Here is a 14,979-nt window from a genome sequence, read left to right on the forward strand (position 1 = left end):
TCATAGTCCCCGCATGTAGTGTTATTAATTTATTTATTTTATATTTCAGCAAAAACCCAATATGTATTTTCAACCCAACTGAACCCTAAATGCTTTTAGATGGAAGGATTTCAAGATTTTGAAGCAAGAAGAAAGAAGAAGTTTGACAAGCAAATTGATTCAAATGTGATGATTGGGTCAAAAGGCCTCGATGAGGGTGTTGATCTATGAATGTCTTACATCAGTGCTCCCTAAAAGAGTAAGTTGTTACACCACAATCTCAATGAATTACTTTAGTGTCTTGCACCAGGAGAGTCAATTTAGATACATGCCTATACGGACAAGATTAGTTCTGAATGCTACCAATCTGATTATTTTTATTGCTTAGCCTAAATTCCTGAAGTATCTAATGATTTAATAGGTTTAAGAAGCATCCAGCAGAGGGGAGAAAAAACAGGCTTTTAGAAGAAATTTTGTTGAGGAATCTTGAATATATCAGGCTTTTATATTCTCGATTTAGTGGCTTGTAAAATCACCAAGAACTTTATATTTTGGTCTCTCCATTTTATTTGCAATAAAGCTACAAGCATAACATTTTCACAGCAAAGCCTAGGTGGCAAGCTGTTTTACCTTTAACAACTTGCCACCCAGGCTTTGTTGTGAAAATGTTGGCACTACTCTTTTATTTATTTTCACACACTTTATTGAGTATATATCGTTAGTTATGATTCATCTGGGTTTGTTACCATGAGGCTTTCCAGTAAGGGCTAAAAGCAATAGCCTTAGTGAATATCATGTGCTTGGACAGGAATCAATTTTGTCAATAAGAGATACTTGGCAGTTTTCACTCAAATTATAAATTTTTTTTTTAAGCCGTGTTATATTTGGTATATGGTCTCATAGTAAAGGATAAGGAATGTAATCTTTGGTGAGGATGCTTGAATTTAACAAACAATGAGATACCTTTGGTCCATCTTATACCATGCATGTGATGCATCTAAAATGTGGCCGATGGAGTGCAAAAAATACCTCTAACAAAACAAATTGGCACTATGGAGTCGATGTACAATTGTACATAAGCACATTGCACATTCTTCACTCCAAAAGTTTCCAAACCTGAAACAGTTCTGTTTGTAGGACCTACTTGATGATGGTTTTATGTCTTGCATATTTACCACAGTTGCAACTGTGTGTGGTAATTAAGTTATACAATATCTATCTTGCTTTCTTTGATTGTTTTTTGCTTTTTATGAATGCTCTTAACTCTTGATTCCCTTTTAACAGACTAGAGGGCAGGGTTTGATCAGCTGGGGCCATTTGAACGCGAAGGGCAGCCATAAATTCAAAAACAGCTTTCATTGTAGCTTGGGATAGACAAATTTGGTATATACTTTTTTTAGGTCACATGTGAAATAATGTCTCCAAACTCAGTTTTATCATATTTGTAAATGAAGGCTTGGCTTTGTATATGCCTGTCATTTTGCAGGCTTGTATATGTAACAGGAACTTAGTATTTAAAGATCCTCCTTAGGCTGTTGTGGTTCCTGGAACTATTTAGATTACATTTATACATGGAATGAAATATGTTTGACACAGATAATATTTAGTTCTTGAATCTAAAAAAACCAAACTGAATGCATGTTGAATTCTATGATTGTATAATGACAGACAGTAACCTTAACAACAACCTATACCTTTTCTTTTTCTTTTTCTTTTTTTGTCCAAAGATAATCTAACCATATTACAAACAGAAAAATTTTCTGGTATTTCAAAATTAAAAAGAAACAAGCTAATAACATGTGGACAAGGTCAAGACTATTAGTTGAACTCATTTTTGGCTTTTAAAATTTATTCCATTTTCCAATTTGGTGCGTGAATTTTCAAAGGTAACACTCCAATCCTTTGTAAAATGATCTGATTAGGTCCTTGGGGTTTATGCCATTTCCAATTTAGTCCCGAGTTTCAAAATTTTGTAAAATATTGTCCCAAATATCTCTCTCTCTCTCTCTCTCTCTCTATATATATATATATATATATACACTATAATATAACAGGTTGCTCTCTATATTTTGTCACACTTTATAATATTTTCTTTATATGAAATAAGTTTGAAACGTTGCCTTGTTCTATGATATAGTTTGAATTTTATAGTTATTTTTTTAAAAAAAAACCCTGTCAATGCCTTCAGGAAAGCACCTAACATCATTACCAAAAAAAAAAAAAAAAAAAAAAAAAGGTCAATGCCTCTCAATTTTTGATAAAAGTTGCTCTTGTAGTTGTAAGTAACAATTAGGCCTTGGTATTGCTGTTGAGATATTTACGTGTGATAATTTTAGTTTCTACCAACGTTTATTCTTTAATGTTTTGCAATTTGCAGTCACCATGAATAAATTAGTGGATGCAGTGCAATTTTGGCTCACAGCTAATAATGAAAAATTTTGCTTCATTAATTTCTTTTAGATTATTTATATGCAAATTTTCCACCGACCTTTTTAGAGCTGCATCCAAGTCATGCTCTTCCTTATAATTGAAAGCCTCATCGAATCCAAACTTGCTCTTTAGTATATCAACCTTGTTCAGATAAAAGCAGGACAAGTGTTGTAATTTCATGATTAAAAGGTGTGTGCATGTTTCTATATCCCCTGCTTTAAAACAGAGATTAAGCATGCATAGCAGCTTAAAATTTTGGTCCAAATAATAAAATCATACAACAGGGTGAGGACTAGGAGAATTTGAATAAGATTTCAGAATATTATGCAAATTTCTGTTAAAATACTTTAAATGTCTAACTAGAGACAAATAAATAACAACTCATTGAAGGAGGAAAACAAAAAAGATCAAACCTGCAAAATTAGTTCGAATTAAGAACAAAATATATACTATTGTTTCAAATTCATTCAAAATGGACGTTAGTAAAAGGTGATGATATAATCAGAAGATCAACTTATGTGTACTTTATTGTTGTGACAAATATCTAATTGAATTATTGAATAAAAATGATATTCTTGGTAGCACCTGTCAGAACAATGCATACCTAGTACTTTTCTTCTTCAAATATTTTAAAGAAGATTCCAATTAAGGTTGATGTACCTTTTATTTGCTTCCAGCACTTCCAACAACATAACAACGCATCAATTTGGCCAATTGCCCAACTAGTTGGCCAACTGCACCAAATGCTGATGAGACAAAAACATATTCTCCTTTCTTTGGTGAGCAAAGTTCATAAAAACCAGCATAAGCAGTCATACCAGGCATACCTATGTTATGCAAGAGAAAGACAGTGAGTCAGTGAGCTATGCGCATGAGCTTACTGAATGGGGAGCAAAGGAATAAAAAAGGCGATCTGGGATTTTGGCCTTAATGCCTCGCATGTAAGGATCACAAGATAAGTAAAGGTTCTTCACCAACACTTCTTTTGAACCCTCTGGCACCTTCAAGCTTAAGCTACTTGTATTAAAGTACATGTCCATTTCTTTGGGATTGCCATCTATCTAGTCTCTAGCTAGAATGGAAATAATTAACAACTAATTGAACATTCATAATATCACAATCTAGAAACAGGTACATTGGATATAGAATACTTCGATTACAAGTTCATTCAGTGATAAACAAAATAAAGGTCAATACCGATACAACCCAATAGTAAGTTCAAATACACAATAAAGAGAACCCAATTTACATCTACAATGCCATTCCAAAATCAAGTATCTGCATGCCTGACAAAAATTCAAATATTGTCGTTAAATACCAAAAGCCAAAACATATGTACTAATCTACGCAACTTGGCTAATTGATACAATCATGGCATTTTATATAAAAGCATCACTTACCTAGTTTGGATCATTACTGCTTGTCGAATCCCCACGGGAAAGTGGACATCTTCTACGGTTATGCCCATGTTGATGACATAGTTCACAGCTTTGCTTTTGTTGAATCTCCCTCAAGTCAGAATCTGGCCTCCGGCTTTCTGGTTCTCACCGGACCCCATCCATCTCATTCCGTATCCTAGACGCCACACGTCGACCTTTGCCCCGCAATAGGTTTGGGTCAGGCACCCACTTTGGACCGTCCACATCCCTCCACAATGACTCTGACTTTGGCACCACAAATGCAAATGAGTAGGTGCGAATGGCATTGTTCAAACTATAACATGGGTCAATATATGTAGTCGCATCTTGCCCCAAGTGCTGAAGAGCTTTAATTGCATGTGAACAAGGGATCTTTCGATTTTGCCACTTTCGACAATGACATGTTTTGTCCATTAGGTTTACTTCATGACTATGGTGTCCCCCTTTAGAGCTATGGATGTTGTATGCAGTAATTACTTGATATATACCATTCACATAATTAAACACATTTATATGGTGGCCAAGAGATTTTTGTAGGTTTTGTCCATAGATTTTTAAGGCATATTTACTCCATACCTTGCCTTGTGAGAAATCATGAGTAATTTCTTTGTGTCCATCATGGAAATATGCAACAAGTTTGCAATTAGTGAATTCAACCATTGCAGCAATGGGTAGGCCACGGGCACCTTTCAGTACTCCATTGAAGCATTCCGAGACATTGGTTGTCATAGCCCCATAACGGTATCCACCATCATGTAGCTGGGTCCACATGTCTAGATCCTCTTTCATTAGATATGTGTATGGCATGATGGATGAGTCGGGTTCACTTTCCTGCCACTCGGTTCTCCATTTCCTAAGGGACTCAATCTCGGCTTCCTTGATAGGTTGCATGCACAACTCAAACTTAGTTTCCTGAGTAGCATACCCCGCTTTCAAGGCCAATGACTTTAAAGTGGCATCTTGAAAATACGTGTTAAAGTTGCTAGCAACATGTCGAAGGCAATATCTGTGAACTACTTGTAGTCGTCCATCATCATCTCTAGGCCAGTTTGCAATTGTGTTTTGAATACCCTTATGTCGGTCAGAAATTATGCAAATGTCCTTATCTGCTATCACATCTTCCAGTGAGATCCTGAGGCGTTCTAAAAACCACCTCCAACTAGGCCCTGACTCTTTGTCCACAACGGCAAAGGAAAGAGAGGCAAAACCTTGTTGTTGGCATCGGTGGCCATTGCAATCAACAACACCCCTCGATATTTACCATACAAATGAGTCCCATCAATACTGATCACTGGCTTACAATATCTGAATCCTTCAATGCATGGAGCAAAAGCCCAAAATACATAGCGTAATATTGTATCACCGAACTCGTCCCTGGGTATGGTGTGCCACCAATACTGGGTGCCAGTTTCTTGATCCAAGTATGCCAATAATAACTTTCTCAACTTTTGGTAAGACTCTTCCCAATCCCCGAATATCCTTGCAATAGCTCGTTGTTTCGCATCCCATATCTTATAGTAAGAAAGCTTATGCCCATAATACTTCCCTTTAATGAAATCTCTGAGATGATAAATTGTTGCCGTGTGTTTTTCTTGCAACAATGGAACAAATTCTGCTGCAAGAAAATTACAATCCGTCATTCTACCATCAAGGGTCATGGCAAGGGGTATACAATTGTGAGGACCCCTATAAGATGTGACCATCCATAGTCCATGTTCAGGCTTCTCGACTGCCCCAACGTACCACATGCATGACTCATTGACGCATTTCACAGACAATCTACTTCTAGTCGACCTACTAGTCACAATGTTTCTGTTATGCTTTGTGGCGTAAATTATTAGTGCACGTTTCATTGCCTCTTTATTCGCAAAAATCAACCCTTTCGTAAAATTCATGTCCGCATTCCAAGAAGAACCAAATGCTTGCTAAGCAACTTCAGGATCAACCATATTTTCCCAAGTATTTTCATAAAATGATGAGACAGGAGGTTCATAAACGGGGGTCACATTTGTAACATGCTGAACTCTAACAGTAGCATCCGCATCATCTTCATCACATTCAGCCATATCATTAACATGAGGAATGAGATTAATTTCATGGTCATAAACACCCCTGTCAAAGTCGTCTCTCTCAATTCTCTCTTCGTACTCATCTCTATCGTCAAGATCTTCCCCAATACAGTCTTCATCTTCATCTTCAACTACTGGAACTATAGAGAATTCGCCTCGATGTGTACAAAAATTTATCTTCATATCTATTTCCAGGTTCACTCTCAATTGTTGTTGGCGTCTCTTGAAAAGAGGGTGTATAGTCTCACAATGTGATGCATCGATCATCTAGGACTGCAAACTGTAGAGATGTAGTTGTTTGTACAATTTCCTTTACGCCGACTTCTGCACGCAGCTGCAAACTGACGTACAACTCAAAATCTGCTACCTTTTCCCATTTTTCCATCTTACTAAACATGAATTTCACATGTTTGTCCTCTGTTATCACCATATATCTGTAATTAATGCATTGATTGAGAACTTCATGTGGAGAACGGAAAGTAATATGTATGTCATGCAAAGCAGGGTTCACTTGCAACTCTTCCATAATTTTTACTTTCAAATCATCCAAAGTCTTTAGCTTACAACATATCATCATATAGTAGCATTGGATACCCGGACCTTGAAACATCAATCCGTCATAAGGGTTGGCATTGGTAAGGGGTCCACTGTAGTATATATATATATGGATCATTGTCAACCTATAGATCATCAAGTGCAATAGTGTTAGTGTCAAATTTATACCGCTCAATCAACATCAATCACAAAACTTTGCGTATGAAATGCCAACAATACTAATCTCAACCAAATTTGCATACACTCACCTTAGGTCACATACAAAAATAGTCATTACCAATTTCATATTCTTTTAAAATTCCAAATCATTCTAGGGGCATGACTTTTCAAATAAGTTCTCATGAACAAAAATATTATATACCAACCTTGAAATCTCTGTTACAAATCTTAAATAAATATATCTTGAAATAATTTATGGTAACAAGACTACAAATATCTTAGGTATCAAACTCATAATCCATTTCATATCCATGATAAAGACCTAAATTACTAAATATTCCTAACAATTGATCACAATATTTAGCACTAAATGTTCCCATCATATCCACAAGGGCCTCACAATATCCATTATATATATTTTTTCTTAAGTAGATTCATGATCTTATATAAATGTGTCCAAATATTTAGACATTAGTTTGGCGGTAAGTAATCAAGTTCATCATTCAATTGAGCACTAATGTCAAAACTCAAATAGCTTCACTTGTCATGATTAAATGCAAGCTATCAAAATAAAAGGACTGAACAAAACCAATTTCAAGATATGACTAGTTTTTTGGACATAACATGAGTCATACTATGAACGTGATTACACTTTTTATAATAAATCATAATATTAATTTCAAAAAAAAAAAACTAGCAAATAATCACAATATACTAACAAATAAACTAATCACAATATACTAACAAATAAATTAATCACTAACAAATACATTAATCACAATACACTAACAAATAAACTAATCACAATATCTAACAAATAAATTAGTCACGATACTAACAAATAAATTAATCACTACAACAAATATACTAACAAATAAACTAATCACCCTCTCAAAAAAAATAAAACTAATCACAATATACTACCAAATAAATTAATCACTACAACAAATAGATTAATCACAATATTTACACTAAAAAAAAAAAAAAAAAAAAACATAACTTTTCCTAATATTTTGTCAATTTTTCTTAAATAAAAAAACTAGCAAATAATCATAATTGTATAACTAAGATGTTGTGAGCTTGTGTGAGATGAGTGTGAGTGAGCTTACTGAGAAACTGGAGTGAAGAACTGAGAGGTGTATGAGTCTGAGAGTGTAGTGAGACGGACAAAAAGGGAAAATAGGTCCCAGCTGGGACCCACGGCAACATGTGGAGTGCAGGGGACTATTTATAGAAATCGAGTCCAGTAGGCTCAATTTCTAGCTCAGACTACACGTGAACGTCAGAGGAGATGGGACATAGAAATCGAGTTCAATGAACTCGGTTTCTATACATGGAAACCGAGTTCATTGAACTCGATTTCTATGTATAGAAACCGAGTTCAATAAACTCGGTTTTCTACTTTGTCCAGATCAAATTTCTGGGTAAATCGAGTTCATTGGACTCGAATTATTAGATATGAAATAAGTTTGAAACGTTGCCTAACTTATAATATAGAATAGTTTTATAGTTATTTTTTAAATAAGTCCTTCCTCGCCCAAAAGACAAGAAGAAATATATATATTAAAAAAAAAATTGACAGAAGAAGAAGCCCGCAACAACAGTGGAGAAGGAGAAGCACTCAAAACCCCTTCTCAATCTCAAGAATTTGCTCATATCCGTGCCCTCAAAGTCTGCACCCATCTCCATCATCACCCAGAAACGTGACTCCCTCCAAATCCCATTCCGCTCCATTGATTTCATCCGCAAATACCCTTTTGTTTTCGATGAGTTCCTTCCCGGTGGAATCAGAGTTTTGGCCCACGTCCGCCTCACTGGTGAGGCATTAAACCTCGACTCCGAACAACGCTTGGTTTATCAGAGTGATACTTATAAGAAGCAGACTACGGATCGCCTTTTGAAGCTCTTGATGATATCAAAAACGAATAAAATCCCACTTAGCATCATTGATTGCTTGAAATGGGATTTGGGTCTTCCTCATAATTATGAAAAAAACCATAGTTCTGGAGTTCCCTGACTATTTTCGAGTCGTAGGTGGCGGAAAAAGAGATGAAGATGGTGTTTTGGAGTTGGTTTGTTGGAGTGATGAGCTTGCAGTTTCGGTTATGGAAAAGAAGGGTTCTATTGCATTCCCTATGCAATTCTCGAGAGGTTTTGAGATGGATAAGAAGTCGAAGAAGTGGGAAGATGAGTGGCAGAAGTTGCCTTACATTTCTCCATATGTAGATGCTTCTCATCTTCTGCCAAATAGTGATGAATCGAGTAAGTGGACGGTTGCAGTTTTGCATGAGTTGCTTTATATTCTTGTGCCAAAGAAGACTCAGGGATAATTTGCTGTAGCTTGGAGAGTATTTGGGGCATCAGTTGAGGTTTAAGAGCGCATTGCTTCAGCATCCGGGTATATTTTATACGTCCACTAAGATTGGAACCTACACTGTGGTTTTGAAGGAGGGTTACAAGAGGGGTTTGCTAGTTGAGGATCATCCATGGATGCAAATGAGGAATTGGTATATTCACCTCATGAACATGGAAAAGGAAGATGGTAAACCGGTTAGTGTGCTGGGTGGAAGTAATGAAAAGAAAAGGCAGATAGTTATTGATGAAAAAGAGAAAGGAGAGGAAGATGAAAGTGGGGAAGAATATGAAGGGGCGTTGTCTGATTCATATGATGCTGAGGTTGAGGATGCTAGTAACGATGAGTATGATGAGGACGAAGATGAAAACAAGAGTAAGAGAGGTGTTCGAAAAAATGTTGTAGGGAATAGAGGAAGAAAAGCTAGGAAAATGAATTTGGATGTGAAGGGGCTTTCTAGAAAATCTGAGTATGATGATGATGAAGATGGAAACAAGAGTCAGAGCAGCATTCCAATACTCCTTGAGGCATACACAACTCTAAAATCTGATGGACCGATGGTCATGTATATTGAGACTCTTATATTGGATATCATCCTCTTCCTAATGTAAGTTATAAATTATCCTTTGGTTGCAACACTACTGTCTGGAGGCTCAAGAAATAATTCATGCAACCCATGTTCAATCGTAATGAATTAAGAATGGTACCTGTTTTGTCAAGTTAATGGGCTGCTACAGTGGTAAGCTTCATTCATCTAAAAAGCTATTTTAACAGAACAAAGAGTTAACACTTGAAAAATTATTGGATTGATCTGAACATGTATTTTATGTTGAAAAGAAAGTTCCTGATGGTTGAGTTGTAATCTTGTATTGATTGTGTACCTTAAGCAATTAATTATGAGTTAGAGAATTGTATACTCTCAAAATCTGCAGAGTATAAATGTTAATGAGAACTGATCCATGGCCAACATATATTGTTAGATATTTTTTATGGGCACAGTGATTCTAGAAGTTACAGTAGAGTTCAGGTTTAATACTACAAAATAATTATACTAGTAAATCTTAACAAAATGGTCTTGTGCTATTTGTTTTTTTTCTCATGTACCTACATTTTGTTTATTATTGCAAGCTGAACTCAAAACTATATTCCTTATGGGTAAGCATATCTTGCTTAAGAGGGAGTGGTCATATGGCACATATAAGACTATCTAAAGCACACTGGATCACATCCTATAATAAATTTGTTTTCATTGCCATTAATAAGTTTTAAGATTTAGCCTATGTAGTTGTCTTCACCTTGCGAACAGCTCCAATTTATTTCTTTGATAATTATTTGTTTGTGCGTCTCAAGAGTTTATTCATTCAGAGTAGCAGGAGCTCAAGGATTTCAGTGGTTTGTACGGGAATGCAATTTAGTTTAGCATTATTTTTGGTTTTCTATGTTATGGTCACACGGAATAAAAATTTGAGATTTTTGAGATCCTTAATTTAAAGTGGACTGGGCTATGTGATATTAATAAGTTTCTACACAATGATAATTTGTGGATTTGAAATTTGTGTGAAAGATTACTCTTCTCTGTAGGAAATTTGGAGGACTACCCCCAGAGTTTTTTTGGCTGGACTTCCTAAAATTATTGACAATTGTCACATTAATTGGAACTCCGGTACTCTCTATGCTTCAAATGATTGTCAACTAGGTCACATCTCGCTCATCTCAAGATAATCTTAATCTGTTTGGCACTTATGATTCAGATCAAAGACAGGTCCTCTGGATTTTACAAATAGCATAAGCCTAGCAGATTAACACAAAAAACTTGCAATGGATGATGAAGAAAGATCAAGATCAATCTCAAAGAGAAAACCCCATCTAGGTGGTCACAGATTAACACTACTAGTCATGGTACTTGATATAATTTTCCCTTAACTTGTGTTTTGTTTGTTCAATTGACAAATGAGTCCTTATTTTCGCTCCTTATTGTAAATAAATTGCTGTTTTTCTATTCATTTTGTTAATGTAGATCAATTTGGAATAAGATTAGGTAAAAGATTCCAGTTGTTGATTGATGGTGTTTGGTTCGGATTTGTATTGCTATTCCTAAGCATTCCTTCATTTGTTGGCTAACGTTCATGGATAGAATTCTCCCTCATGACAGGGTTGCTAAATGGGGATACAATTGTGATCTTGTTTGTATGTTGTTTGTAGTTTCCATGCATTTTAAACTTACTTTTTTTTTGGGTCATTTTCTTGAATGTTATCGTGTCAGGCTGTCATTTATGTCTAAAGAGATATTCATGTATTTGGAGAAGTCTAAAATCGATATAAGAGGAAAATTTATAGTTCCTTCCTCTGTCCCTTGTCCTACAAATTGATGGGCAAAGGATAAGCCTTTGTTTGCTTGTTTTGCAGATCCCAATTACATGATCTGTGTTGTTTTGAGCAATGCATCTGAAAAGTGTATTCAACCTTCCTTGCACACAGGGCTATTCATGGTTCAGTGGCAAGGTATATGGATTCACAGTTGAGCCTATCAATGGGAGACATGCTTATATTCCATTCCATGTAAGTTTCTTCTTGGTTGGAAATTTTTTGTCTTCCTCACTCATGTCTAGCTGTCTCTGTGAGCTATATGTATGTGTTTGTGGGTTTGCAAATGTATATACCCTTTGTGTACCCTTTGTGTGAGATTATGCTTCTTGCTACATTATACATGTCCATAATGACCAATTGAACAAATGTCCATTCATTCAACCTTTAAATATCTAGCCTGCTTTACACAGCTTGTTGCACCTATTGATCTGAAAACATGATCAATGAACCTGTAAGCAAGTTTATATTCAAAATTTCATTATATGATAGATGAGTTCATTCAACTAGGGCAGGAGCATATTGGTTTTATGATTGGCAACTAGCCATTAATATAATATGGACTTGTTTGCTCATTTTGTGTGTGCAGTGTGCAATTGAGAAATAGTGAGAAACAAAGCAAGGTCATGATAAGTGACATGATGTGGGCAAAACTACAGTCGTCAACCAATCAGTTGAGTTTCTTGAAGACTTGGACCATACAGATGTCCTTGATCGGGGATAGAAAAGAAGGGATGTACCACAAATTTTATTAATAAATAGGTAGAACCATTTGGAAGCAACAAGACCTAAGCATATATGAGTTCCTAAAGATGTCACGAGGAAATAGTGAGGAAGAGCCACCAACTCTTAGATTGGAACAACCATATTAGAAGAAAAAATGGCTGAATAAAGTGACTAGCAGCACTGTCCAATTAGAGTAGCTGTTAATTTGATGTTTTTTGTGTTATTGTATCCCTTTTTTTTTTATTTTTTTGTATGTTGATAGTTGACACTAATTATGTAAAGTATGTCCTCTTAAATCTTGCGGTTTGCTCTAGCATTGCTGATTCGTAACATTTTTGTGTGAAATTGTCTGATGTAGATGGGGCCCACTTGTGCTTCTTGACACGATACTTTTGAAAAGAACCACAGTATATTACTTTGAATATATAAATAATCTAAGTCTGCATGCTTATCTTTTGAAAAAGGCCTTGAGCATCCGTATATACCTTGGAAAATTTTGTCATTTTCTAGTGCCTCCTCTATAAAACCTTTTCTTTTAATTATTGACTGTTTCCCGTTGTCAAATATGCCTCTTCCAAGAGAAAGCCCCACTGAAGGCTACAAAAGCAATTCCATCTGTTAAGACTCTGATAAATAATGATACAAGTCAACCTCCTTATCCCTAGAGCCATTCCCAATATGTATATTGTCACAAAGGAGATATTTACCCCAAAATTTCAGAATATGGATCACTTGCTTAAGTTGTGATGAAACCTCTTCCAATGTCACTCATAGCTTTAGCCTTTAGGTGATACTCTAGTCTACTATCAATGGTCTTTTGTCATTTAACCCTTAAATTTTCAACAGATTGCTGACAAACAATGAGATTCTCTAGTTGATTATGTGGCGCTTTCTGAATGGGCTGTTCCTTCTTTCCTTTCTGGGATTTATTCAAAACAGGTGGCTTTTAACAAGTAGGAATGTTGTTTTAGCAAGGAGTTTTGTGACTTGGTAAAATCGTCTCCACAATCCTTTTTCCACTATTCCTTCTTGTTGTAATGACGTTTAAATCAATCTCCGAAATCGATGGAGCTTGCTGCTTTGATTGTGAATGAGGATGCCGGTCCATCTAGATCTTGGCCTCCAAGGTGTCCCATTACCAAATTTTAGTTTATTTAGTCAATTTAATATTGGCTCATTTTAGTTTTTTTCTTTTGAAAAGAAAAAAACTTTTTTCTCCCTCATATACTCTTGGGTTGGACTATGCATCAGTAAAAGATGCAAAAATTTTAGTTTGTTTACACACATGTCAACTCTAATCAATCTCTTCAGGATTTATAGCCACCTTAACATTTTGACTCTTTGAGACCAAAGCTTTTGTTTTTGATGATGATAAGTGTTCTAGGAGTACAATAATAAATGTAAGCTCCATTTTCTTACCTGATAGTAATTAAATTTATGGTAGGACTTATTATTCTTGTGGAATACTATAAATGCATGCTCACTTCTTTTATCTGATAGTGATTAAATTTATGGTGGGGCCTACTATTCACGAGTGATGGGAAGTTCCAAGAGTACTAAATAGGGTAAATTGCAAATTATAGCTCTAAAGTTTGAGAGTGTTTGGATTTTACACCATAAAATTTCAGAATTTAGGGAGATAAAATTCAAACACCTCAATAATTTAGGGGGGTAAAATTCAAATTCTGAAATGTCAGGCTGTAAAATCCAAACACTTTCAAATTTCTGGGGGTAAAATCTAAATTCTGAAATTTCAATGTGTAAAATCTAAACACCTCCAAACTTTAGGGGATATAATTTGCAATTTACCCTACTAAATAATTACACGAATTTGACTTTCACTTGTATGGAAAGTACTATTACTAGAGTATTTGTTTTTGTTTTTTAGAAGATTTTTTATTCTGAACATAAAGAGGATCACGTTGGGAATGGGAAGCCAAATTGGGCTGTTACTTAGTATAGATGAATTGGGTAAGCACCGTACGTAGGTCATCTTCATTTGAGCTTGGGAACAACGGAGAGGAGCCTGATCTGTTATGGGTTCAGTCACTTGACAAAGAATCTCCTATTGATACTAAAGAAAAGGTAGCAACACCTATTTCTATTGCTGCATCATCCAGTGAGGGTTTAAATATGAACTCCCAAATTGAATTGGTTGGTCATGCTGTGTCGGGAGCATGGCTCGAATAAATGCAGCTTGATAGTCTTGTGGCTCAGCTGAATTGAAATCATTTTCACTGAGCCCAAGGTAATTAACAACAAAAAGGTTTTGGTAATAACCTTATTAAGAAATGGGGAGAACCATTTGGAAGCAATAAGAGTTAAGGAACCCTAGAGATAACAGGAGGAGAAGAGAGAGAAAGAACCATAAACTCCGATAGTAAATGCTAGCATGGGAACAACCATATTAGAAGCAACAATTGGAAAGTAAAATGAATAGCAGGGATTGTCCATGAAATTTCTAGTTTAGATTCCTATATTAACTATGCAGTGAAATTATCAATTTATTTCAATTAAGTGATCCACAAAATAATTATACTTTACCACACTTTAGAATATATATACCAAATCATAAAACAAGGCAATAGAAATACACCAATTAAAATACATTGGAAATATTGTCAGAACAATTAAAAGACACTGGGAATGCATTGATACTCAATGGCATTAGCCTCACCTTATAAAGTATTCCACAACTACAAGTGGTCCTTACACCAAAATGATGATGATTCAAGGTGTTTTCGATGCTTAAAAAAAAAAAAAAAACCTAGTCCAATATTTTATTTTGTTGCCATTTTCAACTACTTTCATGGAAGCCATGAAATGAGTGGAAACTGCTCGCTCATGCATTATGGACAAACCCAAGATATGTTACGTATTTATGGTGAGCATTTATGGTAAAGAGTAACAGACGCAGTAACAAAAA

General features: G+C 35.4%; 1 protein-coding gene, 1 long non-coding RNA gene and 1 pseudogene across 2 annotated transcripts; 2 read left to right on the plus strand and 1 right to left on the minus strand.

Moving 5' to 3' along the window:
* Window positions 1–3,953: 3,953 nt before the first annotated feature.
* LOC115991418 lies at window positions 3,954–5,722 on the minus strand. The gene is made up of 2 exons (XM_031115112.1): window positions 5,036–5,722; window positions 3,954–4,898 (listed from the first exon to the last, which is right to left on the minus strand). The coding sequence occupies exons 1-2, from the start codon at window positions 5,720–5,722 to the stop codon at window positions 3,954–3,956; spliced, it is 1,632 nt and encodes a 543-aa protein (XP_030970972.1).
* Window positions 5,723–7,943: 2,221 nt separating this feature from the next.
* LOC115991420 lies at window positions 7,944–9,574 on the plus strand (annotated as a pseudogene).
* Window positions 9,575–10,453: 879 nt separating this feature from the next.
* Window positions 10,454–11,288, plus strand: LOC115991883. The gene is made up of 3 exons (XR_004092359.1): window positions 10,454–10,626; window positions 10,715–10,862; window positions 10,981–11,288. It is a non-coding gene; the product is annotated as an uncharacterized LOC115991883 (long non-coding RNA).
* The last annotated feature ends 3,691 nt before the right edge of the window (window positions 11,289–14,979 follow it).

The sequence above is a fragment of the Quercus lobata genome, chromosome 5, assembly GCF_001633185.2.
Source record: "Quercus lobata isolate SW786 chromosome 5, ValleyOak3.0 Primary Assembly, whole genome shotgun sequence".
NCBI lineage: Eukaryota > Viridiplantae > Streptophyta > Magnoliopsida > Fagales > Fagaceae > Quercus > Quercus lobata.

Coding starts and splice junctions, on each gene's coding strand:
- LOC115991418 (XM_031115112.1), bottom strand. CDS start 5,722: ATGAATTTTACGAAAGGGTTGATTTTTGCGAATAAAGAGGCAATGAAA. Junction 4,899..5,035: donor CCACCGATGCCAACAACAAG/GTTTTGCCTCTC, acceptor GACCGACATAAG/GGTATTCAAAACACAATTGC.